This window comes from Gopherus flavomarginatus, chromosome 2 (assembly GCF_025201925.1).
Source record: "Gopherus flavomarginatus isolate rGopFla2 chromosome 2, rGopFla2.mat.asm, whole genome shotgun sequence".
Lineage (NCBI taxonomy): Eukaryota > Metazoa > Chordata > Testudines > Testudinidae > Gopherus > Gopherus flavomarginatus.
The window spans coordinates 216958319-216985894 of record NC_066618.1 but is presented as its reverse complement, the minus strand read 5'-3'; the positions used below and the strand labels follow the sequence as shown (position 1 = coordinate 216985894).

Sequence of the window (27576 nt, the reverse complement as noted above, 5' to 3'; positions counted from 1 at the left end):
TGTCAAGAAACCTGTAAGATTCTGGCTAATAAAAGCTAAGAACAGCAAAGAATCCTGTGGCACCTTATAGACTAACAGATGTTTTGGAGCATGAGCTTTCGTGGGTGAATACCCACTTCCTCAGATGCATGCTCCAAAACGTCTGTTAGTCTATAAGGTGCCACAGGATTCTTTGCTGCTTTTACAGATCCAGACTAACACGGCTACCCTCTGATACTTGACACCATGAAAAGCTAAGAGAATTCTCTTTATTAATGGAAGCTTTTTCAATTCTTTACAGTGGACTGTTGGGATTCTTTCTGATGTTGCACACAGTGAAGCTAAAAAGCATCACATCCTCATGGCAATATGCAGCCTGGAGTTTCCTTGCAAAGGTAAGAGAGAGACCATCAGCTGAACTTGGAAGATCTGTATCTCCAGTGAGTAAACTGTGAGCTAGTTGAACCTCCATATCCCAGTCCTTCCCCCCAGCCATTCTCATTAGACACAAGGCGTATCTGTCTATTTCATACCCTACACATAGCAGAGTTGAGGCAGCCCATTTCAGTCACCTGTGGCTACCCCCAAAATAATGGGCCATACCAGCTGAGAATCTGACCTACTGGCTCCAAGCCCTGCAGTTAGATACTTTCCACAGGTGGTATTTTTTGTGAGATACTGCTGCTGAGAATCACATCAGTGTCTGCCAGCAATTATTTCCCTTCTTGCCTCTTCCTTCCCGGAAGCACTGCTTTTCAGAACCACAAAGCCAAAACCTGGACCCATAGAAGCCAATGTCACAACTCCCTTTGGCTTCTATGGGGGCAGAATTTGGTCCAGTGTTACCTGATGGCAACCTGAAATGGGTGATACTTGCACTGAGTAGCTAATGGCTTAACTGTTAAACTATCCACAGTATATAAAGTCAGAAGGGCTGGTTTGACTCCCGTTTCCTATATGTAAATTACCCAGTTTAATCATTACCATATGTGATACCCTGAAGCCTCAACTCCCGCGAGCAGTTTGTCCTCAAGTTTTTCACACTAAAATGAATGAAACTGTTTTTTTAATGGATTTGTATAATACATTTGTTTACAAGTTGCAGTAAAATGACTCTTCAGTCTTTGTTCTGGTGGCTGCGGGAAAGGAGTGTCACTGTTTTTGTATTAAGTATTTCTGAAGTCTGTCTCAGTAAAACTCTGCTAGTCCCATGGCATTTCTTGTTGGCTTGAATTTCTCCTAGAAGAGTCTGGCTGTGGAGGTTTCAGTGCCTTATCCTTCTTGTTGTTCTTTGGTAGCAAGTCATTTGATTTAAAGCTTGCTATTAAAATATGTACTCGGCAGAGGTGCATTCTACATGGGAATAACTAACTCTGTTAGCTGATGTTGTGCATAAGGAGAAGAGGTTCTATGTGTACTGTTTATGAAGTATCAAAAGACAGGAGGACGAGAAGTAGTGGGAGATGTATTGTAAAGCAGACTTGGGCCTTCCCCATCTGAAATGGTTCAGAGCCTCAAACTCTTTTATCTGTATCAAAGCTTTCCCAAAGTTCAGGGATGTTTAGATTTGGGGGCTTTGTTCAGAGCCAGCTCTAGATATAGCCTTCACAAAATATGGTCATGCCATTGTCCATGGAGTTTCACCAACTTACACTGGCTAAAGACATAGCCCTAAACGTCCACTGTCATTTACTCAACGTTTGTTTTCTTGGAATCAGCCCATAAAGGTTAGGTTCGTTTGCATTAAAGCTCTTTTATCCAACACAAAATGACTATTTAAAGGAGAAAATTAGTTTTCTTACCTTTTTGTAATCTTTATTGCAATGTCTACACTGTTGCTCAATAGTCATTTATATGCCTTGTCTTGAGTATAAAGGGGACGCAGGTACCAGGTACATGTGGTATGTCTAGCTCCAGTTCATGATGATACAAGTGGTACTTTGCATTTCTGTAATGCCTTTCATCCAAGAATCTCAAAGCACATTACAAGCATTGTATTAAGTTTCACAATACCCTTCTGAGGTATGTAAGGAATACATACAGACCACTGCTGAATTGCAGCCACCTCTAGGGTGCAACTCAGTAGCTGCTTAACAACATATAGAAATATTACTCAACAGTTTTGGGAGAGGCAGCAGAGAAGACTATTTTATACCAATAGTTCTGTCGGGGGCGAGGGGTGGAATTTGGCCAGATCAGTGGAGTTAATACACCAAGTCTTAGAAAATTGTCATGGGATATATCATGACCACAAGTGCTTAGGACTCTGGGTTTGATGCTTCATCTGAAGGATGGCTCCTATTGCATCATATTGCCATCCAACACTGAGCAGGGCATTGGTTTAACTATCAACTCATTCAGAAGAGAGAGACCTACCGAATCACCAACACCATTGTTGGCGGCAGCTAGGTGTCCTTTGGAGGTCATCCAACCTTGGACAGCATGTGAGGATTGAGTGGATCACAGCACAAGATACCATAGCGGCAGATTCAGATTAGCCTTACCTAACATTGTAAAATGTGTTTTAGCCACACTTTTAATATTCTTTTAAAAACGACAGAGAAAAGGGAAGACAGTTAATGTAAATAGGAAATAACAGAAACTATTTAAAACTAGACACATAAAATGATGAAGATATGGCCATGGTTGCAAGTTTTCCCCTCCCCCCCCCACTGGATCTCAACAACAGGAGCAGCAGCATTATATTCCCACACGAGCATTTTTCTTGGACTGAGTTGTGCCCCAAGTCATCCTCTTAAACTCTCAGACTGACTGGAGTTTTCACCAGCAGTTGGAAAGAAGCGGTAGTTGAGGCCAGAATGTGTTTGTCTTGAGAATTAGCCAAGAAAGGAGAGTGCTGTAGTCCTCAATAGCCCAGGCCTTGAGGGAGGTTCAGAGAATCAAGAATCTGTTTTCCATTTGGATGCTTTGTACCTATGTGACTGATGAACTGATACTATGATAGGGGCCATCACTTCATTTCTTCTTAAACATTAATGCAGCAGTATACCATCAATGATCCCTAAAGAATCCTGCTTTACAGATACAGTGAGACATTCTTTATGCAATCTACATATCTGGTCTCCTTGTCTATTTATTTTCATTCAGTTTAAAACTGGATTAGGGGCATAACTTGTTTTTTAAAATACTTTGACTGTCTGCAGCAACTTAGTCACCACAGGAGTTTTTCAGGTTCTTGGTCTGGAACAACTGTTCGACAGAAAAGGTGGGTGAGGTAATATCTGTTATTGGATCACCTTTCGCTGGTGAAAGAGACAAGCTTTTGAGGAACACAGCTCTTCTTCAGGTCTGGTCCAGAAGTCAGTCTAATAAAAGATATTACTTCACTCACCTTGTCTCTCTACTATTCTGGAACCAACATGGCTACAACTACACTGTAACAACTGTTGACAGTTCTGGTGTTGAAGCATTGCTGAGTATCTCAGGATCAGTCTGCATGTACACTCTGTGATATTCAGGCTAATAAATGCACTCTGCACATTCAGTAAAAGCAAATACTGTGTGTATTAGTCATCGCTGTATAGACATGTGAGAAACTCTGAGAAGTGTCCATAAAACAAAAACTACCTTTAAGATGCACAAAGATAGCATCCTTTGTCTCCGCTTTGTATTGACTTACCCCCAGAAGAACAAGAATTTGAAGATATGTTGAGACTGCATGTTTTAATTCACAAAATATGTTAGTACCACGGGTCATATATTGGAATGAAAAACCAGAGTCCTTCATATACACAAACTGAAACATCTGGTGAGAACTCTAATGAACTCTAATAGTGCTGCCAGTGAGGTTTATTTAGATTATGGCTGCTAATCTGTATTGAGAGATTAAACATGTTGGGGTCTCTAGGAATTAGGCAACAGCCGCAGTTTAAATTGTTGAGTTAGGAGGAATAATGTCATTGCTTCTCAGTGCTATATTTGATCAATGCTGTGAAGTTTATGGGAATGTAAGCATATGTCAGATTATATACAGCTATTCCATTAATATTTTGATGAACTGTTGTATGTTTGGCCTGTACCCAGCAGGTCCCTACTGAATTAGTCTATTGCGAAGAGGAGGATGGGGAATAGATTTGGATGCTTCCTTTTCTTTCTCCTTCCTCTCAAGGATAAAAAAAGTGAATATAATCTAATTGAAGTCAAACTGCATTGGCTCTTCTACTGGCTTTTTGTACTCTGACTGCAAAGAGTTACTGTAATCTGATTTGAAGATTGGAACTGCCTTCTCTGTGGTCTCCCCAGATCCCAACTCTACAGGCTGCAGCATCTGCAGATTGCTGCTCTTAGCTATTTCACACACAAAAGAAGCACAACCCTATCACCCCTGTCATCAGACAGCTGCACTAGCTCCTAATTCATTATCGCTGGATACATTTGCCACAGGTTACCTCATGGACCTTGTCTCTTTCTGCGCCCCTCCCCAATCCCTCTTCTGGCTAATACTGGCTGCCAGACATGGCTTTAGTACTTTTGAGGGGGCTTCTGGAACAATATCTTGTTTTCCTCACCTCAAATATAACTGATTCCAGCCTGGTGTGATCCTAGCACTATGCACAGAGCCAGCCTAAAGCTGGGTTAGTGAGGTGGTTCTTTAGGATGCACCCCAAACTGAATAATTTCGCTTTGTATGTGTTTTATGCCCTCACAGACTCCCGCTGAGGAAGTGTAGCACAGATTCATGAAAATGGATTATATCTGTTTACATTTGAAGGCTATCTACAAACAGTAGGATGACTATACATCCCGTTTTGGCTGGGAACGTCCCTTTTTAAGCCCTGTCCTGGGCATCCTGACTTTTTTGGCAAAATTGGGCATTTGTCCAATTTGTCTTTCTGACTTGATCAGTTGGCAAGAGCAAATGGGACAAATGCCCACTTTTGTCAAAAAAGTGGGGTGTGGTGAGGGGGAACACTTGAGGGGGTGAGTGCCGATGCCAGCCCTGCACAGGGGCGGGTGGGGGAATGGCAGAGCTTGGGTAGGGGACAGGCAGAGCTCGGGCAAACGGCTTGGGCCAGCTCTGGGTGGGTGGGGAGAGCTTGGGCCAGCTCCATACAGTGTCCCATTTTCCCTTTGGGAAATATGGTCACCCTAACAAACAGGAAGGGGCCAGAACTGTACTTTGTTTTTTGTTTTGTTTTTTTGTTTTTAAAAAGAAAGCCAAGATTCTCCCAGACGTGGGGGGGGCCATGGCCATGAGCTTCATGAAGTCCAAAATCTAGCTCTGCTGGCTGCCTCTCCGTTTCTTCTCACAGTCTAATGTCCAAAGGCATTCTCTGCTGGAGTTCCAGCCATCTGAGACAGCAGCTAAAGTACCAAGGAAAGCAAGACAAAGATTTCTGACTCGCTCTGCCTTATCAACATTTCACTGTCTTTGAACCTCCCCTAAAACGTCTTTCTCTCACTCCTGTGCCTCTTAATTTTTCCTCTTGCTGTGCTATTAGTTGTTTAGCTCTATAGCTGAATTAACACTGTAAAATATTATGGGTCAGATTGTGAACCCCTTATTCCTGCTGATATGTAGTTACTCACAGGAGAAGTCCTTTCAAAGGTAATGGATGCACATGGGTCACTCCTAGTGAAGTCAGTGGAACCACCGGTGTAACAAATTTCTCACCAGTGGGCCTAAAGGGTTCACAAACTGGCCCTGTGTGATCACTTCTGTAAAAGCTTGTATACAAAATAATGTTGTGTTATAGTGCACATGACTAGTCAGTGTTAGAGATTAAAATATATTTTTCTCTCGGTGTACAGGTATACTCAAACTAATGTAAGAGTAGCTCTTGGATGACAGACGCCTTCCTTCCTTGGTTTGGAACTTATCAAATTGCTTATACAAGAACTGAATAAACTCTGACTGGAGATTTATCTGTACTGTATATTATCTTTAGCCATGGCTTCGGTGCAAAGTATAAGAATCTTGCTCCCAACCTCACTCCCTGATCTGGAAGAACTGTGTAGTGGTGTGCCCAGCACCAGGGGCGGAGAGAGAATCTTGTATCACTCGTCTGCCCAGTGCCTTGAGTGGCATCGCTGTGAGCTGTGTCTAACTTTCAGTTAGAGAGTGAGTTTCCGTGCTCTCAAGGCTTCAGAGAAGAGCCAAGTGGAAGAAGGGATTACTGGGAAAATAGGAAGATTTTTTTTTTAAAGTTAACTTCTTCCATCTCTAACATATATATCATCCTCAGTCTTACTAATCATAAGGTTAATGTCATCAATCTACTTTGTATGGAATATATTCCATCCGTGGCGGCACATAAGTAACTTCTGTTGAAATCAATGGGAGCTAGACACGTGGATCAAAGAGAGAATTTTACCCTGTATATCTGAGCTGAACTTAACTAACAAACAAGGCAATCAGTGAGCCCTTAATAGTATCTTAAAGGTCTATAAAAAGCAGTGTTGATGCAGATCACTTGTTGCAACCAAAAAAGTATAGGTTTTCTGGTTGTTTCCATGGAGATAACTTGATAGTTGTATTATAGTATGCACCATTAATTATACCCTGAAATTTCTAGGAATACTTCAGAACAGTCTCCATAACAACCCTTTAGTATATAACATGACCATTAAGGTAAATGGAGTATGACCCTTGGGCATTTAAAATACAGTTATAAGAGTGAGTCTCTTTTATAAAAAAAACTGAAATGTTTGGGAATTTGAAATCTCTCAAGAACAGAAAATTTTAATACATATTTTAAAGCTCTTCATATTTTGTAAGGATGTATACAAGTAATTAATTACACAGGTAAGCATCCATATAAAATACACACATGGCTATACAGGTTTTAGATGTGGTATTGATATATAGCTAACTATGAAAGCATGTAGGGGAGTACAGTTACATATTGCTACTTGGTGCAGCATTGTCATACAAGCGAGGTGCAAGTTTTAACCTGTGCTCAGTACTGTATGTTACTTCTCCAGTAGGAGCAGACATAAATCCTGAGGGTTGGGCAGAAGAGATGCTCTTTAATGGTCAGTGTTCATTTAGCCGTAACCATATCCATTTGAAATGCTCACAGCACTTTGTTAAATGTCAAGATAACCCGGTGAGCATTAGATGCAAGCTTGAAATATGACACCATTAGGTACCTTCCACCCCACTACTGCCCTTTCCCATATACACACCATGTCTCCTTTCATGTATTCAGGGGCAGCAGAGAATGACACAGTTTAAAGAGAATCTGTCAGAAGCTGATATGGTTTTGAATTGCAGAGGAAACTGAGCTTATTGGTTCCTATGCATAATAGATTTCCACCAACCCTCAATTTTATTTAGTCTCCCTGGGTTAGTTATCTATGGAGAGCTAAAGCTGATCAATGAATCATGAGTGTGAATGGCAAGGGGAAGACAAGTACTGGCTTGGAAATAGTTTCCACTGCTAATATCCATGCCATATGGATGAAATACTGAGTACTAAATAATATGCTAATGTTGAAGATTTCAAAGGTATCTGAATTACAACATACATTTGAAAGGAATTTATTGAGCAAAACAGGCCACTCCCCTTCCATTGGCTCCCCATTCATTTCAGGATGGAATTTCTCTAGACAACTTCACTGACTTCACTCCTGAGCCTGAGAGGGACCATATCTCTTACTGACTTCAGTGGATGTTTCAGGCACTCAGTTTCTCTTGGGATCAGGCCCCTTGTCTCTCTCTCTCTACCTACATGTTTTTTCAGACACACCTGACCAGTGTTGGTAGGACAGTGCTCATTGTAGCTCTTGCCACCTGGAACAAATCTCCTGTATCTTTCTGTCTCGTCAGCTATCTACCAAATCTCCCCCAAAAAACTCCCTTCTCCCCACCCTCTTGCCTGCATTTCTTAATTTTTTTCTCTCTCTATTATTTAGAAACCAGATTATAGTACTTTTCCCCCCTTGGAGTCAGTGTGGAGCCACATGGCCCCTGGAGAGTCAGCATGGATGAATGGCTTGAGTTCCAGATGTACAAACTATCCCTGAAATCCCCAGTGCACAGGGGACATATGCAGCCTGCTCACTTTCTTATGTCTGGCTGGCCCTGTGGGCTGATATGAAGGGGAGTGGGGTAGGTCCCTGTCTCCTACCCGTTCCATTTACAATGAATTGCTCCACCGAGGGTTCTAGGAGGGAACAATCTTTACAGTTCCTTGATTGTAGGGACTACATTTGTTCCCAGCCCTTGCTGGGGGAATGTGGTGGGGGCTGGAACAAGAAGATGCTTTGTCCATGCTTGTCAGCAAAGAAATTAGTTATCTGGTCTGGGAATTGTTTGTTCATGAATGAATGTTCTCCCAAAGGAGCCATGAGATGGGAAATATAATAGGAAATGGACTTTTAACACATTTAAATATCCCCAAATGGTTTTTTGCATGAGCGGGTAGAGAGGTTGATGGAAATTTGCTATTTTGGTTAATGGATTTTTTTTAAAACCAGATTATGCATCCTTAACTTTCTTGTGCTATTTCCAATACCATTGACCTCCCTCTCAAGAGTGATCTGTGTTGCAGAAATATGATAATTCAATAGTTGTGAAACACTGACATCAGCCAAGGAAGGTGTGTATGCATACTGTGAAATCAGAAACAAAACAGTGCACCCCTATTGCTCGTAGTTACTAGCTTTTCACAGTTAAAATATTTCTTTAACAGAGGTGGCTTGGTAGAGGCCGGCAATATTTCTGACTGCCAAGCCAATCAAATTCATGATATCAACTAGTGGGTAAAGCATCAGTAATGGGAGGAGGGGATGGGATTTGCTGAGGGCATGCCTCTTCCAGGAGCCCTTATCCTGCAAGATGCTGAGCACTCTGACCCTGATCCAGCAAAACACTCACGCATGGGCTTAAATTTAAGCATATGAGTAGTCGTATGAGAGGCTACAGATTAAAAATATTTTAAGTCTTTGAACTTGATAAAAAAAATACAAATGGAAGCTTTCATTCAAATCTTGGTGCAGATGGTTTGTATCAAATTACTTTTGCATTCATACCTGAATCTCAGAGCATTAATTACCAAGGATATTTTGTAAGAACAGCATTATGATTGGCATACATATTTTTCATGATCTCTGAACCTGTTTCACTTCATAAAAACCCTGTGCCCATACCCATTTGACTCATAGACTCATAGACTTTAAGGTCAGAACAGACCATCATGATTATATAGTCTGACCTCATGCACGTTGCAGGCCACAAAACCTTGCCCACTCATTCCTGTAATAGACCTGTAACCTCTGTTTGAGTTACTGAAGTCCTGAAATTATGATTTAAAGACTTCAAGTTACAGAGAATCCACCATTTCCACTAGTTTAACCCTGCAAGTGACCCATGATCCATGCTGCAGAAGAAGATGAACCCCCCCGCACATACCCCCACAGGGTTTCTGCTAGTCTGCCCTGGGGGTAAAGTACTTCCTGACTCTAAATATGGTGATCAGTTATACTCTGATCATGTGGACAAGACCCACCAGCCAGACACCTGAGAAAGAATTCTCTGTAGTAACTCAGAGTCCTCCCCATCTAGTGTCCCATCACTGGCTGCTGGAGATCTTTGCTACTAGCAGTCGCAGATGAGCTACTTTCCATGGTAAGGCAATCTCATCATAACGTCCCCTCTATAAACTTATCAAGCTCAGTCTTGAAGCCAGTTAGGTTATTTGCCCCCACTGCTCCCCTTAGAAGGCTGTTCCAGAACTTCACTTCTCTGGTGGTTAGAAATCTCTCTAATTTTGAGCCTAAACTTGTTGATGGCCAGTTTATATCCATTTGTTCTTGCGTCCACATTGGTGCTTAACTTAAATAACATCTCTGCCTCTCTGGTATTTATCCCGGCCTCTGATGTGTTTATAGAGAGCAATCATCTCTCTCCATAGCCTTCTTTTGTTTGGGCTAAGCAAGCCAAGCTCTTTGAGTCTCTGCTTAAAATGTTAGGGTGGGGCAAAGGGTGTAGTGGAGGTTTAACGCACAGAGCACTTTGAATATTTTATATGCCCACTCAGAGGTTTGTGTGTACAGATATCTGTTGTCATTGACCTGAGTATGTGAGTCATAGCAATAAATTGAAACAAAGTCCCTGATAAATTAGGTGTGTGTTTCCATTCTGGGAAAATTAAATTTTAGCTAGACAGGTGACTAGGATTATGTACAGAGATGAAGGACTCTCAGAAGGAATTTGCACAGTAGAGCTCAGCCAAAGATTATACTTCATGGAATTTTATGAAAATGGATATTTTGGTGAAATTTTGCACTTGCAATTTCCTCTTCTCCGCAGTTTTCTCCTCGGCAGACAAATTAATGTGATCCCATGTCTGTGTAAGTCCAGAACTGAACAAAGTGTAGGCCACATTCTTTGCCAGAATAACTCTGACTGGGGTATCATTACATCTTCAACTTCAGTGAAGTTGTGCTGGCAGAGAATTTGGCCCTGTATTTTTAAATCATTTCTAGGAAGGCTGTGAAGGATCTCCTCCCAATTCTGAATGCCCTACCCTGCTTACTATGGAAATGCCAGAGTAGCTGGAAGGCTGTTACACAGCATCTCCCAGATGGTGCTGTGTTTAGTACAGTACTGTCATACATCAGATGACAGTTTCAACAGCCATAAGCTCGACAGTTTCAATAAAACTTTGTTTAAACAGTGAGGCTGCAGTACTAGTAGCTACCAGGAATTAAGATTGCCAACTTTCTAATTGTTGACAACCAGACCCTCCTGCCCTGCCTCTACCCTACCTCTTTTCTCCAGGTCCCGCCCTTCTTTGCCTCTCCCAGACACCACCACTGTTCGCTCCTCTCCTCCTCTCCCTGCATCGCTTGCTGCTTGCCCCCTTCCCCTTCCTCATAGCTGGATCCTCTGCATCTCCCTGCCCCACTCCCGCCTGGGCTCCCTCTGCTCCGGAGCTGCAGTTTGACATGGAGCCTGCCTGCCTGTCTGCCCATGAGATGCAGGTAGGATGCAGCCCCGACTTAACAGGGGCTGGTGGGGGTTTGATGACCCGGCACCTGCTCCAGCCCCAACCTGTGGTAACTGGACTTTTGGTGTCGAAAACTGGGCACCTGGAAACCCTACCAGGAATTGTTTTGTACTATAGCTTTGCCCTGGACATGGCAGAGCTATGGGAATAGCCCTCCGCTAGACCCACAGCTGTGTTTGTGATCCCCTTCTTTAACATCAGCCTGAGGGATATTTGAGTTCTAATGCCCTCACCTTTTAGGAATCCCACCTACAGTGGCAAAAGTGTGTCTCATGCATGAATGGTATTAGGATGAATTGTACAAGATCTGCTGCAAGAATCATGCCTAATTAAAGACCTGTCTTCTCTGCATTGTTATTGTATGTGCTGTGGTAGCACCTTGACATGCTGCAATCAAGATCAGCGTGGCTGTGTAGAAGGTGTTGTACAAACACAGACTGGAAGACAGGTCCTATCCAAAAAAGCTTATTAATTTCAACATGACTAGGTATAGTGTGAGAGGCTGATGCATTCTCTATGGCAGAGAGGATACCGCATTAAATGGACCATTGGTCTGCTCCAGGCCTGGCAAGTGGGTGCCACAAGCAGTTGGAGGCAGGAGTGGTGAAGGGAGGCAGTAATAAGAACATTTGTGTGTATAGGACAGATGTGTACGACAAGAGGAATGAGCTGAGTATTTTTTCTTCTTCTTAATCTTCCTCTTTAATGTGAGGATGTCTGCCTAATTGCAGGTGATGGCATGTTTGCCACAGCAGGCCCTAGGGCGTAGAACTCACTCCTCCTTCACATCTGTCATGGATCCACAGAATCTCTGCTATGCCCCAGCTTTTAAACAGTCTCTTGGAGAAACTCCTGTTGCACGGCAAACCTCCTGCAGGGTGGGCCATGCAGTCTCACTACCTCCTAGATTGAACAGCTGGGCTCCAGCACTCCTGCTTCCCATTGCGAGCTCTGTCCAGCCAGTCCAACTGAGGTAGACTTGTACACTCTTCAGGGACTAATGCACATCATGCAGTGTTTTTAAAACAGTAGGGTTTATTAGTCACCTGGGGCACAGCATTGGAAGTCATTAGGTTAGTGTAGAGGAATAGAGGGAAAAGCATAGTCCATACTGGTCAAGCCAGATCAAATCACCAGCCAATCTGTAGTGTAGCCATTTTAGGTGCTTTTTCTCTCTCTCTTCTGTCAATCCCAGGAGAGAGCAGCCAGCTGCTTCCAGAGCCCAAACTTTATTCCCTGCCTGTCACATCTCAGTTCCTTGCTCTCAAGCTGGGGTCTCTGCTCAGCTTTCCTGCTGAGAGATGGGGGCAGGAAACCTCCTTTCTCTTGATCATTGTTTCCTGGTGTAAGTGGTGAGGCACTGGGGCTTTTCCATTGTCGTTTGGGATTCTGCATTGATACTGATCACTTTCAGCAGGTCCCTTAACGACCCTATTCACTGTGGCCCAGACAGCAAGGTGACACCCTCACCTTATGTCCTGCATTGCCCCAAAGAGCAGACTGAGCACTTTTAGCAATGCAAACTGCAGTGGGAAACTGAGGCAGACATAGGCATCAAAAATATTACAGAACATTCCCACTGTGTCACACCATTTCTGCCAGTTCACCTCCATTCTTAAACCTTTCACTGAGTCTTTACAACTCTTTCTGTAGGAGATACCACTGTTGGCTCCCTGTTATTTAAAGGAAAAGTGAAGGATAAAGAAGAGAACTCTTTAAAGCTATGACTAAAGCTGGCAAGGTAGAAGCCAGGGGCCTGCAAGGCTCCCATTCTTCCCCAGTCCACTTTATGTTGTTATAATATATGGAGATATACCTATCTCATAGAGCTGGAAGGGACCCTGAAAGGTCATTGAGTCCAGCCCCCTGCCTTCACTAGCAGGACCAAGTACTGATTTTGCCCCAGGTCCCTAAGTGGCCCCCTCAAGGATTGAACTCACAACCCTGGGTTTAGTAGGCCAATGCTCAAACCACTGAGCTATCCTTCCCCCCTTATGTTATGGAAGACTGGTTTCTTAGATCTAAATGGCTAGAGTCACAGTCTTTCCATAACACCATTAGGGGAGGTGAGAGGGCAGAGGATGCAGAAAAAGCACATTTCAAGTATGAAGCCTTTGCAGAAATTTGGAGGCATGTAACAAGGTCGTATCTCTAGTGTCAGACCCTGACACTGTCTCAGTTTCCCCCCTTCCGCAGGAGGGCAAACCAGCACAACTGGTCTGGGTGTGCTACTCCCTCTGTTCAGAGTATGGTTTAACATAAAATAACTGTTTAACTCAAAACTAGGATCTTCTAGTCTTTCTTCTCCAGGCTCACCAATCTAGTATGCTCCAGCAGGGCTCCTAAGTTCCCCTGAAGAGTTTTGCTCCTGCCTCTTACTGCAGTAGGTTGACCAAATGTCCCAATATTGGGGGCTTTGTTTTATAAAGGCAGCTATATTCCCTTCTCCCACCCCCAAAGAGAGTCCCAATTTTTCAAACTTGCTATCCTGTTACCCGGTACTGCAGGAAGCTCCAGCCAGGCCTTTACCTCTGGCTGATTCAGGGAGCTTCCTGCCCATTGTGACCGTGTGTCCCTAACACACCCTTTCCCTGCTGTCTCTTTATCCTTGTAGCAGGATATTAGAGCTAGGGTATCTCTCTCAGCAGAGGTGTTTCATTAGGTCCACTCCATGTCTCCCCCTTAGAATTTTCTTATCCCTGGTCTCACCCTCTTATAGGAAGCCACACCCCTGGGCTTCAATCAAGTGATGCCTGATCACCTGACCCAACCACCACCCCAAGGCCAAACCCATCACCTGTGGGCAGAGAGTCCTGTGTCTGCCGATAGTGGGGGGACGGGGAAAGCAGAGTGAAGGCAGCCAGCTTCAGCAGTGTTACTGAGTATACTCAGTCCATGTGAGCATGCTCAGTAAAAGCTAAGTGGCAAATATGGGGGGATGTGACCCCACATTCCCCCCCCACATGTGGGCCCTGCCAGGTGTGAGGCACATAACCTAGGTGCAACTGGGTCTGAGCCCAAAGCCTCTTAAAGGGCCAGTCCACACTGTGACAGGGCAATATATCAAAACTATCAAAGCCAAAACAACTGACAAAAAGTCAGCCATTAGTTGATCTTTGCTCTACCTGTAAAGCTGTTTCCATAGCTCTAGTGGGTGGCCACCTTCTTTTGGGATGAGCATTTCTTAAAATTTAATTTACTTTTTTTGTTACTAGGCTACCGCCATTTCCTGTGCTGATCCTTTTCTCTTTTGTAACCTTGAAAGTCTGGAGGCTGAGGTGAAGAATCACTCAGAATGCAAACACTAGCTGGTGCTGGGCTTAGCCTTGGATCAAGTGTGGTTTACCGCACAGCAGCAGAGCATTAGAACAACTGCTCACTCCATAAAACTGGAAGGCAGTAACTTTCAAACAGCTAAAAGGCAATGCTTCTTCGATTCAATATACTGCATAATTAACCTGTGAAATTCAGGCCATAAAATGAACGATATTGAGGCAATCAGTTTAGTAGGATTAAAGAGAGGATTGTACATTTTACAGGTCTGTTCCTGCTCCAGTGAAGTCAGTGGCAACAGGAGCAGGAACAGACCCTGTCTGTATGGCATTCATTCTAGGACAAAAGCGCAAGGACTAGCAAACCACATGTTCCAGAGCAAAAAGTGAACACAAATTAGGGTCATGAAGAAATGTCCCTCCCTCTGCAGAATACATCTGTAGCACAGCTAGTTGCATTATCAGAGGATTATACGTTCTTCTGAAACCTCTTACATTGGCCAGTACCAGAGGCAGGATACATGAGCAGACAAACCATTGGTCTGTTCCATTACAGCAGTTCCTATCATTCTAGCACATAGAACATATTACATTTTTTTTGTTGCTTTCATTTCATGCACACCTATTACACTATATACAAGTGTAATAACCATAGTAATAATAATTAATAGGACAAATCAGTTATCCCTACTAACTTCTTGGACTCAACTGTCCAAGAAGAGAGACACCAGCAGTTTGAGGCGTCTGGGGTTAATGGGAAGAAATTGGGGGAAAAGAGGACATTTTGGGGTGTTGAAGTGACAGTGGAGAAAAAACAATGTCTTATATGGTGTCCTTCACTGAACACTGGGGGATAGCAACACGTCAGTCTTTAATGAGAGGGTTTTTTGACAATGTGACGTATTGAAAATATTAATTTTGTCCCTTGGGAATTGATTATATAGTCTCGAATATCTATCTCTTGATCTAATGTGCATGTACCAACAGCAGCAAGAATGGAAAAATAATCTTATAAAATCAGAAAGACAAAGTTAGTTGGGGCTAATGAAATTCAATATTTCCAGTCTGTCAGTGCCCTCGGTTATCCTCATGTAACAAGGCTTCAACTGTTGCTTGGGTTCTCCCGTGCTCCTAGGCTTCAGCTAAGGAGGCTTTGTTAATAGAGGATATACTTGTGCACCTGTTTGAATCTTGGCTGAAAGCAGTTTTATACAACAAAGCAGACCACTTGGAGAACTTGTATGCATAAAGTTCTCTCTTTTCTTCTTTGAACTGGTGAAAAAAATCACTATCTAGTTTACATATGCAGTGGTCACACTGCAGAGAAATCTTTTAACACAAACCAAAGCAGAGTTAAAATTGAGTTGAGTACTATAACTGCTCTGCATTTTATAGGCCGAAGCTGTCTGGTGTAGTGCCACCAATCACATTACTCATAGGAAGGGGAAATGTGTGTTTTGGCCATTGGCATCAGTAGCAGACACCATATGCTTCTTGTTTTGGTTCTCTCTGTATTACTACAGGACGTTTGGGTAAAAGAGAGAAGGTAGGGTGGGATGGATATTTGATGGCCAAAAAGAAATAGCTACCACAATTTCAATCAAGTCTTGAGTTTTATGAGAGAAAAAAGGTTTTTGTTAAAGTCTCAAGATGTCTTTTGTTTTTGGGGGAGTAATTAAAGTGAGCCATGACATATTTGCAATATTTCAGTCATCTTACCCTGAAAATTAATGGGTTACTTATTATCAATTAATGTGTGTTTATATATATTTTTACACTATATACATGAACAGTTGCAGACTTTCACATGAGAAAAAAGTATGGTCTTGATCATATTTGACCATTAAAAATATAAGTGTGCTTTTGCTTAAAAAGGAGAGGTGCCCTGCCCAAATTCCAAATCAGCCATTTACATTCAAAAGATAAAGTATTATTTACTTTCTGTCCTAACTCGTAGTTGCTGTGTGCTGTTAAACAACTGCTGTGTTCTATCTCAGAAGTGGCTGCATTAAAAAAATAATATAAAGACAGAATTCAGCACTATATAACTAGTTTATGAAGCATAGAATAATTGTGAAATCAGTAAACAGTTGAGCAGTTCTCTGGCATTCAAATGCTCTTCCAGAATAAGAAGCAAACACTGTATATAAAATATACATCTTAAAAGATAAGGTGCTGAGTGAATTTGAATAAATTGGTAATGTTGTTTAATTATCTAAAGCCCTGATTCTGGGAACAGTGTAGAACTGGGGCCTTAGTTTTATTGCAAGCTTATCTCAACAGATCACAGAGCAAAGAGATAGTAATGAGAACAAATGAAACATACCAAACAAAGAGATGGACATTGAAGAAATAATAATCTCCAAGATGAGAAGTAAAGACTGGCAGATAATAAATCAGCAGAATGGCAATGCTATCTAACTATTTATATCACACATCATTATGGTATAAATAGTACCACAGTGATCACTCAGCTATAACAGCAGATTAATGAGGTAGTGACACAGGCTACAAAGTGAGATCACTGGCAGACAGCAACATTTAAGCACAAGCAGATGGAGCTCCCCAGTTCAAACTCTGTGGCCTAAACACATACACTGAACACCTCTTCTAAAATGAGCAATGCTGGGAAAGGCCTTGGTAGCCTCTGGGAGCTTCACTAACAGAAGCACCCCTGGTCTGACAGCCATCATTCATCAGACTGGTGATGGAAGGCTGTTAAAAACCACTGATAGGCTGCTTAGAACTGCTGGTTAACTGAGTGGAGTAGGAGAGGAGAACAAAGCTGCCACTCAGCTAAGCACAGCAGCTGGGAGAAAGCCCCAGTCTTGCTCTCCTGGATCTTGTAGAATGCAAGGGGTGTGGTGTGGAGGGAGGTGTGAATATAGGTTGCAAAGGTGCTGGGAGTGTTCCATATTCCAAGCACAAAGCCCAGGCCCAAACAAATTTCTTCCTGCACCTGTCTCACATGACAGATACAACTTTGCTCCTTCTCCAGAAGAAAGGGTAACATGGAAGAGAACTAGAAGCCTGTCAGTTATGGCCAGACCAGGGCCGGTGCAACCATTTAGGCGGACTAGGCGGTTGCCTAGGGCCCCGAGATTTGAGGGTGCCAAAAAGCACCCCCCAGTTTTTTTTTAAATGGTTGAGCAGCCGCTGCTGCTGGGACAGAGAGGGAGTCTGAGCTGCCGGCAGCAGCCGGCAGCCCAGGGTGTCCCCTGGGTCAGAGTGCGGCCGCGGAAGCCGGCAGCCCAGGGTGTCCGGAGGGGGCAGCAGGCAGCTCCCGTGGAGCTGCCGCAGTCGTGCCTGCGGACGGTCGGCTGCTCGCGCTGCTCCGGTGGACCTCCCACAGACACCACTGCGGCAGCTCCACTGGAGCTGCGGAGCACTGGACCCTCCGCAGGCACCACTGTGGCAGCTCCACCGGAGCCGCGGGACCAGCGCGCAGGGCGGCGAAATTGCCGTCCGCCTAGGGCGCTCAAAACCCTAGCGCCGGTCCTGGGCCAGACCATTTCCAAGCTGGGCTGGGAGATGACACAAATAACCTCTCTTAGAGAGAGAGAGAGGAGGAAGAACAACAATAGCACATACTCTCCTGCCTTCATGATCACCAGTCAAAATATAACCCCAGGATAGTTGTGCAGGTTAGGCATTAGCCAGAGAAGATTCCTCCAGGTTCCTGGACAGGGAAATCTCAACCCAGAAAAAGCCACTGTGTGTCCTCTCCAGTCCTCCTGTATAGATTCATGAGAAGTTTTCTCCAGGGACATCAAGAGAAAGTCAGACAAGAAAAAGGAGTACTCTGGGATAGACAGTTCCCATTGTGATTAGAGGGAGAATTTGGGGATAAAGTACTGGGAAACCCAGAGTTTTCCCATTAAACTCCCAAACAAACTGACAATCAGAATGAGAGGCCATTTCTTGCACAATTTGGAAAACGTTTGGAAGCTAGCCACCCCATATTGGTTCCCTAATGTCAGTATTTCAGAATGCTAATACCAGCCTCCAGATATGAAAGGAAAGGGGCTAAGGGCAGAATTTCTCCACCTCCATACTACACTATAAAGTCTCCTTTCCCCTGGATTTTGAGCCAGATGTATTAAACACATATGGCAAGGTAGTAGGAAGGACGCTTGGAAAGGATTTTACTGGGCTATAATGGTCTGCCCGGATAACGACATGGGCAAAATATGCCCCTTAACCCAACTCTTTCAGCTAGCTGAGCAGCCCCTTGAATCAAGACCACTGGGAAATCCTCTGACAAGAGGGAGTGCAACCAGAGAGCCACCTGTTTCATAAGCAATACAAATGATGCCTTAACACTGAAGAATTGGAAACTATTGCTTCCAAAAGTTGTGACTCTGTCCTTAAAGATCAGCAGATCAAACAAGGGAAGCAGGTTATCTGAGGTGAAATGTATTAGCAGTGTTTCTCAGCGGCCTGTCCATGGATCAATGCTGGTCCCTGAGATGTCCCTGATGCAGTTTAGGAAGGCAGCAAACTGGTCACTGGCAGTGATGAGCTGCCAAAATCTTAACAACCGGTTCCCTACTGGGTCTTCGGCGGCAGGTCCTTCATTCACTCCAGGTCTTCAGCAGCACTTTGGCGGCACGTCCTTCAGTGCCACCGAAGACTCGGAGCGAGTGAGGAACTCGCCGCCAAAGTGCCGCTGAAGACTTGGCACGCTGCCCAGTGAGTAAACCCCGTGTGGTTTTTTACATGGTTTTTTTTTTAAGTCATCCCTGCGGGGGCCCTGTCAAAACTGTTCAGATCAGGCCCCACACTTCCTAAAGCTGGCCCCGCACATCGGGGTTGCAAAATTGTATCAGGGGCCAGGTAGGGAAGACTGTGCCTCCCAAAATAGCTGTCCTCCCCATCCAAAACCCCCCCCACGTCTTGCCCCCAACTGCCCCCCCTCAGAACCTGCAATCCATCAACCCCACCCCTGCTCCTTGTCCCCTGACCACTGACTCCCAAGACCCCCCCCAACTGCCCTCCCAGGTCCCCACCCCCTACCTAACTCGCCCCGCTCCCTGTCCCCTGACTGCCCCGACCCCCTCCATACCCCTGTCCCCGACAGCCACCCCCGAAACTCACTGTTGAATAATAGCTAACTGCATCTCCAAATATAATACGTATGTAGCCAATAAGTCAGATTTAATAGTCTTTATTGGATTCTGATATTTATTGCAAAATTGAACTAAGTGCTTTGATGAAGCAGTTTTTACAAGCACTAGTATGAATTGAAGCTAGCAGTTACATTAAATTAATCTCTGTTCTGTGGATATGATGAAAAGCTTGGCAAGAATTTAGACAGTAGCCATGGCAAATGTTACAGAACACCATCGTGGGGTAGAGGGTTATATAGCTACTGCCAGTGGCTGTAAACAAAAGAAATTATGTTTTAACAGTTAGCCAGTGAGAAACTATAGTATTTCCATTATTATACAAACAGGTCTTAAAGTCATTGCCTTTCTTCCTGATGTGTTAAAAGCAATTACATTGGTTAATAAAATTCAAAGACAAGTTTTGTTTTTCCTAGTCACAAAGTGTAAAGGATAATCTTCTTTAGAATGCTGGGTGATACATAGAAAAATAGCCGGAGAGATAATAGTAAGACTGGTTTCAGAGTAGCAGCCGTGTTAGTCTGTATCCGCAAAAAGAACATAAGGTGCCACAAGTCAGGGCCGCCCAGAGGATTCCGGGGGCCTGGGGCCATTGGCGGCAGGCGGCTCTGGTGGACCTCCCGCAGGTGTGCCTGCGGAGGGTCCGCTGCTCCCGCGGCTCCAGTGGAGCATCCGCAGGCACGCCTGCGGGAGGTCCACCGGAGCTGTGGGACCGGCAAGCGGCAGGGGCCCCCCCGCGCGGTGAAATGTCTAGAGCCGGCCCTGTTCGGCGGTGGGGGGCCCTTCCGTTCTGGGACCCGCCGCTGAAGTGCCCCGAAGACCCACGGCGAGGCCCCCCGCCGAAGTGCAGCCCGCTCTTCGGCGGTAATTCGGCAGCGGGGGGCCCCCGCCGCAGGTCTTCGGGGCACTTCGGTGGTGGGTCCCTGAACGGAAGGGCCCCCCGCCGCCGAATTACCGCCGAAGACCAGGTTGCGCTTCGGCGGCAGGTCCCGCTTCGGCGGTAATGCGATGGCGGGGGTCCTTCCGCCCCGGAGCGGAAAGACTCCCCGGCCAGTGAAGACCGGGAGCGGAAGAAGCTCTGGGGCCCAGCCCCAAAAGAGTTTTCTGGGGCCCCTGAGCGAGTGAAGGACCCCGCTCCAGGGGCCCCGAAAAACTCTCGTGGGGGCCTCTGCGGAGCCCGGGGCCTGCGGCAAATTGCCCCTCTTGCCCCACCCCCCGGGCGGCCCTGCCACAAGTACTCTTGTTCTTTTTGCGGATACAGACTAACACGGCTGCTACTCTGAAACCAGTCTTACTATTATCTCTCCGGCTATTTTTCTATGTAAAACAAGTTACATATTTAACCCTGTCTGAAACAGAGAGACAGATTAACATGAATAGATAATATAGGCTTTAAAAACAGAACTATAGACTGGAGAAAATGAGGCAAAAATAGGAAGGAAATGTAGAGGAGAGGATTTTGCTAGGGGAACAGCTGCTATTACTTAGAACATACAGACAGGCAATTCACTGCCCCCTCCATCCCATCCTTCTCCCCCTCCCCCCAGCCTCGTCACCCCCTAATTCCTCCCCCCACGAGCCTGGTCATCCCCCTATACCCCCCCCAGCCCAGGCACTCTCTAATTCCTCTCCTCCCCGTCTTACCTTGGGCTTCGCAGGCTGCTAGCTGCAGTCTGAGTCCCCTCGCAGCAGCGACTGCTGCTGGGAGACAAGAGACCTCGGCTCTGTGCGGCTAGACCGTCCTTTGCCCCAGCGCTACCTTTCCCTGCTTTGCCTCACAGCTCCCCCGAGCCTTGGGCTCCCGCAGTGATTGAATCAGCTCCGGCAGGAGAGCTGCAGTTTGATTCAATCAGCCTGCCGGAGCCCAGGCTAAGAGGAGCCTCGGAGGGGCGGAATCGGGGGAAGGGAGGAATCCGGGGGTGACGAGGCTCAGGGGGGAGAGGAATTGGGGGTGACGAGGCTCGGGGGTGGCTGCGGGGCAAACCGGGGCAAAGGACGCTCTAGCGGCCCAGAGCCAGGTGTTTTGCTGGCTGTATGGTAACCCTAACAACCGGGTCTAAACCGGCTTCTAAATTTAGCAACCGGTTCCTGTGAACGGGTGCCAACCCTCTCCAGCTCACCACTGGTCTCTGGTGTCCAAAAGGTTAAGAAACATATTAGTGACCTGAGGAAAGCCTAAAATGTTTTTCTCTCAGTGACACCGATGCCAGCACACAAAACATAGCGTGGTCTGTAGGTGGCAACTAACACACTTGTAGTAAGTGTTTCATTCTCAGGTATTTGGATTGGCGGGAGGGCAAAACGGCCCGTGTTCAGTGCACATGGCAGCATTAAGCTGGGCAGACCATGTAATAAATCTGTGTGCTGACAGCAGAATGACTAGATTCTGCCCAGCCCTTAGGCAGTTGCTCAGCAGGAGGGGAGGAAGGAAGGAGTGTGTGGGCTCACCACTCCGCATGTCCCCCTTCCGCTTACATAGGAGCTGCTGGGGGAAGGCCAGGCTGCTACCGAGATGTGCCTGACAACCCTGTGATTGGGACAGGCAGAGCAGAGAGTAGGTAGTGTCATGGCATCTTGTTCTGAGTCACATACAGAGTGAGCTTTACCTGCCTTTATAAACTTGCTCTGAGCACCTTTGTTTCACATTTGCCTACCCACTTTCAGATGTGTCCACCCCCGCAGAGAAAAGCTGTTCCCTCTTCTCGTGCACTTTCCTTACTTCTGTATGCACTATCATTCTCCGTACGTTATTAATTATTAACATAAAGATGGTGAATTCGAAGAGATTGCTAAAAGCACAACTAATTACATGCAAAGTGACGCAGAGCCAAGAATGTCAGCAGCCAGTATCTAAATAGGGCCTGGAAGTCAACCCCCCTAGTTGCACTGGTAAGACACTAATCCTAGAGTAAATGAAATAAACCTATTAACTTCTGACCCAACATGAAGCATCAAAAACATAAAACAACCTACAGGAAAGTCTTTGAATAAATGACAAGAGACAAGCAAAATAACCTGCCTACGCTCTCAAATGCTTTTGAGAGAATATCAGTACAAATGTTGACGGCTGACAAATGTCATTAATGTTCATTGTTTTTTTACAAGATTGATACCCTGATGAGAATTTGCATCTCCCAGAGAAGAGTGTATACTAACTTTTCAATTGTTACAGTGAAACTGAAGTCTTAAGCATCTTGAATGTCATTGGTATGATCTAGGGCTACATGTATAAAATATTTTAATAGACAGGACTGAGGTCTCTCTCTACGTGTCTGTTCCCAAATGTGTGTGAGTGATTCCAACATTTGGATAAAAATGAGTATTTAAGTTGGTGCAAATATCCAGTTTGTTTTGATAACTGAGGTAACTGACTGCCCACGCAAAGGCAGGTGCTCAAATATGTAGGCATTGGAAATAATCCTGCAGTCTGGGACACTATTTCAATGAGTCTCCCTGAAGAAGTAAAAGAATAGTCATCAGTAGTGATATTGCATGCAGTGATTTTTGCACTACTGATAACCTGATTTAACTGTTTCCAGTGGCACTGGCACTAATCCATTCCCTTGATGGTTTTTTGGCCCTGAGAGGCTGGAAAAATAGGTACAGATGAAGGGTGAAACAAATAGCATATCTATAAAGAGCCTGACATTGCTTCGATAAAATGAAAACAAAAGTTACGTACATCAGAAGCTTTTGTCTTCTCTGTTTGGAGAAGATGACACTGATGATAAATAGACAGGAAGATTTATTTTGATCAGTGAGTGAACTTGAAAGGCTGTTTCAAAACACTGTCTTTTGAAAAATACATATTTTCAAAAAGGGAAAAAAGTTTTGGCAGATTGGGGAGGTGAGGTTAAATGGATTGGCTTTGGGTAAGTAAACTAAGGGAACTTCTTTATAAATTATTCCATATTCAATTACTGTGAGAGCTGGTGAGAACTATGACATTATGTTTTCTAACAAAGATATGGTGGATTAAAGGAAATAAGTACTTTTTATAGGCTATAGTGAAATAATATTGCCATGTTAAATAATCAGATAAGTCTAAACCAAAATCTTGCATACACCTCTGAACTCTGGAGTAAGATGGTAAAATCTGAACTGGATATGGATCTGAAGTTTGCAAGTGGCCCTTACCTTTATAATGGTCCAAACGAAAACCTTGGGTCTGAACATCTGTAAACTTTGGGGTATTTAAAATTCAGATCCAAACTTTATAGCTTGAGAACATCCTAGAGATAATGGAGAGAAAACTGACTAGTTGGTCAGGGTTGATGCCCAGGGAGTGAATTCTCAGAAGGTTAAAGATTTTCCTTTTAACTTTCTGCTCCAAAATATCAAATGGACCCATGGATAAAGCACAAGAATAGGAACCAGGAGAGCTCAGCTTAATTTCTGGCTATGCCACAGACTGCTGAGTGATGTTAGGCAAGTCATTTAGGACTAGATTGTCAACTTACTGTCTACCCTAAATGGCAGCACCTAGTTGCACTGCCCCAGAAGCTAACCAAAGAATGAATCATGATCCTGAGAATCACAGTAGCACAGGTCCATTGGGCAAGATGCAATCTTCCTTTAAAATTCTGTGTATTTCAGTTTTTCCGGTTGTAAAATGGGATATTAATAATTCCCTACTTTACAGGTGGATTGTGAGGCCTAATTCATTAACATTTGTGGAGTGACTGGGTACTGTAGAGAAGAAAACCACAGAAACATCTTTTTAAAAGCAAAACTTCCTTTTATGAATGATAGGGATGTTTCTTTACACCACCACGGTCCTCTGAGGATCCCTCTCCACATTTGCTCTTGTTGTTACACCTTCAGTCTTCGGTTGTCAGACCATGAATACCATCTTTCTGGATGAGGAGGACTGGATGAGGCTTCTTTTAAAACCAGTCCGTACTGAACTCTAATTGATCATAATGTGAGGATGCAAATGAACAAGGGTCATGAATTCACAAAAGCAGATTTGCAAATACAAAGTGTAATTGATGTATTTGACCCCATTTTATTTGAGAATACAAGAGACCGTAGGAGGAAGCAAAGTGATGGCCTTAAAAACATGCTGAAATCAAGGTAATTTCCAGGCACTTTGGATGCTGTACCTATATGTTTCACCCTACAACATTTCCAGAGGATGTGGCTATGTTTTTAGTTAAGACTTTGACAAACACTCTTTAGTCATATGTACTAATACTACTGTAGTCTTTATTCCTGAGCTGTTTGTTCTGCCTACATGTAAAGTTACATCTAGATAGATCAGCAATTGGATTGACAGAAATAGCTGGAATTGAGATAAGTAAATTTGATCAAAATAACAAGTCTAAATAAGTTGTGTTACTGAGGCCCATGTGACTAATTATCTTATTTCTCTTAAGAGTGACTGATTTTTAAAGAAAGCTTTTTTTTCTTTTCATGTAGGTAGGGTTGAAATTATTTTTCAATAACAGCGTCAGGTGACGCAAATGCTTTGATGGCTAGAAATTGTTCTTTCCTAAGTATTACAAGATGTGCCATAATTATTTTAGGGGAAAAGGGAGATTAAGGAGAGCAATCCTCAACTGGTACACTTAGGATGTGTTTTTAAAATTATGTCAAGGGCACCGAGAGCATGTGGATAGGTGCCTTTTTCTGGCTTTTTGTATAAGTAAATGTACATGTAAATTAAAAACAGGTCAGCACAGTTTGTTTAAGTTTAGTAAAAGAAAAATTAGCTTCTGGACTGGAGCCATGTGTTCCCAATTTTACCCTAGAGCAAGTTACATGCTTGATTTCCCAGAAAATTTGTTTTTCATTTTCAAACATTTCCTTTTTTTTAAATGAAAAAGTTAAGTTGGAAGTTTCTGTGCAGAATTTTTTTCTTTTGTTTTTTTCTTGCATACACTTAGTACTTCTGCTCTCAGAGACATTTTGATTCTATTTGGCATCAAGACTTTCTTATATAAGTAAAAAAAAATACAAGTGTTCTACAGTAATTTTCCAAAAGGCTGCAGCTAACAGTAGTGTTTGTGGAGAGGTTTGGGGGTGATTACTGTAGAATAGTATAATATTTTTAATAAGGGCAGTTCTCAACGAGTTTGTCATTTATCTCTTTCCCTTTTTTGGCCTCCTGTCAAGTTACCTGTAACACAACTCTACAATGTGACATAACCATACCTTGGGTCACTTTAAAAAATGACACTTTAGTTCCTTATAGTGAAAGAATAGCAAACAGTTTTAAAAGATAAGTAGTTCTATAACTATCACAGCATCAATCCTACACTGATTTCTATTTACGTGCTTGGGAATGAGCATTATACTTCTCAGCCTACTACCCCAGCATTAGTGTAATGCAAACTCAGTACACTTGACTCTACTGTCACTTACACTTAAGTAAATCAGGAGTAATTCCACTGAAATTAATAAAGCTACACCAACGTATGTAAGATGAAAATCAAACCCATTACAGTAAAGTGCTAGTTCTTAGATTTTGCACAAATATTTTATACAAATAAATACAACAACCAGGCTATGTATATGTGACCTTCATGACATACTCAGATTCTCTAATATCTGGGCATTAATTTTTTTTTCAGTAAGTTTCTAGCCCTACTGGTTGCAAAGATAACCTTCCAAATGTGAATGGCATGCAAACTATTGCATTCTGTCTTCCTGAGTCTGCAGATAGCCTCAAGCAGTGACTCTGAGAACAGCGAACTGTACCACCCTCCACTAATCTCATTTGGGTGCTAACACTGCTGCATTTTGGAGCCTGCAGTGTAGCTATAGTTAGCTTTTCCCTGTTTTTTTTTTTTTTAAATTTTCATTGGCATATGGATATAAAGGCGAGAAAAATGCAGATAACTAGTGAGTTTTGACCTATATATTATATAGGTGTTTTGTAGTGAAATGTTCTCATGGAGAGGTGGCTTAATTATTCCCTTAATTTCATGCTTTACAGCTTTGCCCATGTTAAGGTGTTGGGCTGTGCTTTAGAAACCCCCAAGACAGATGGCCAGGTAGATTATGTCAGTTAGAGATACATATGGCCACATTAATTACAATAATTCCATGCAGTAAACCTGAAGTCTCAAAGCTACACATGCTGTGTCAGATGCGCACTCCTAGCTTTGCACTGCTCCAGTGATACAAACGGGAATTTCTGGAGTTTTCCCTAATTTACAGCAATTCTTAGGTGGCATAAATCCAGCATAGCTATCTCTTCTCCTTTCTCCCCTCTCGCAGGAGTAGGGGGCATTCCTTGGTGGGCTGGGGCAGAAGAGGACCTGGCTGGGGTGCATGGTGCTCGGATAGTTCCCAACCAGCATTGCAGTTCCCACGAAACTGTTCTAGCTGACATAATTTGGATTACTTGGTTCAGCCCCCAGTTGGCCTCAGGACTGGGAGTGGAGAGATGGCCCAGAGCCACCTTTCCTTTTGGTCCTTGTCTTGTGCTGAGCACAGCTCAGACAGACTCAGGGGTCTGAGCCTGTTTTTGAAAGGGCAATGATAACATAAATGTAACCGATATGGGCTAACAATGTAACTCAGAGTTACTGTGAAGCAGTCTACTCTGAAATGGCTTCATGCTCCCTGTTGTATGTATGCTAGTGTTTTGTCAAGTTTTAAATGAGCCAGGGTTTCCAGCACTCCCTTGAGAGGCAATTAGGCAAGCTAATAAATCTTACTGTCAGGAAGTCTTTCCTGATAACCGTCTAAATATTTTGCTTCATCCTGTTACTCTTAGTTATACCCTGCTGTACTACCCTAAATAATCCCTTTCACTCGTCAGTGTTTGCATTTGTAGGACTGTCACCTTATCATCCTTTTCTATAGCCATTATTTATCCTAATCTTTCATTGCAAATCAATTCCTTCTCCCTAATCACTTCTGTCACTGTTCTCAGGACTCCTTCCATTTTATGTTATTGGTCTGGCAATGAGGTGCCCAGAACTTAATGCAGCACTGCAGCTGTGGTAGCAAAGTCAGGGATAGATACCATCCTGCTCCATAATATGGTGGGCAAGATCTGGGGCCTGTTCTCCCTGCTTTGTTCTACCAGTGACACAAAGCAGCTTTAAAACCATCTTAACTGGCTGCCTGAAGATTGTTTGTGTGTGTGTGTGTGTAGGAGGGGATTCTTCCTCAGTAAGGGGAGTCCTCACATGGCAGAGGGCTGACATAGCAGCTTTGACACCTGCCCCATTTGTAGGGGGAGTGTTTGGGGAAAAGAGAGCATGGCCA

General features: G+C 43.8%; 1 protein-coding gene across 6 annotated transcripts in view; it reads left to right on the top strand.

The window, feature by feature from the left end:
- Nucleotides 1-27576, top strand: part of TMEM241 (transmembrane protein 241) — an 86785-nt gene that overhangs the window by 49970 nt on the left and 9239 nt on the right. For 5 of the 6 annotated variants that reach the window (XM_050939258.1, XM_050939254.1, XM_050939257.1 and 2 more), the window contains one exon: nucleotides 281-374. In XM_050939258.1, the coding sequence (XP_050795215.1) occupies nucleotides 281-374 (94 nt within the window). Of the gene's footprint in view, nucleotides 1-280; nucleotides 375-5751; nucleotides 5853-27576 lie in introns of those variants that run through there. The other variant, XM_050939256.1, reaches the window with a different exon arrangement.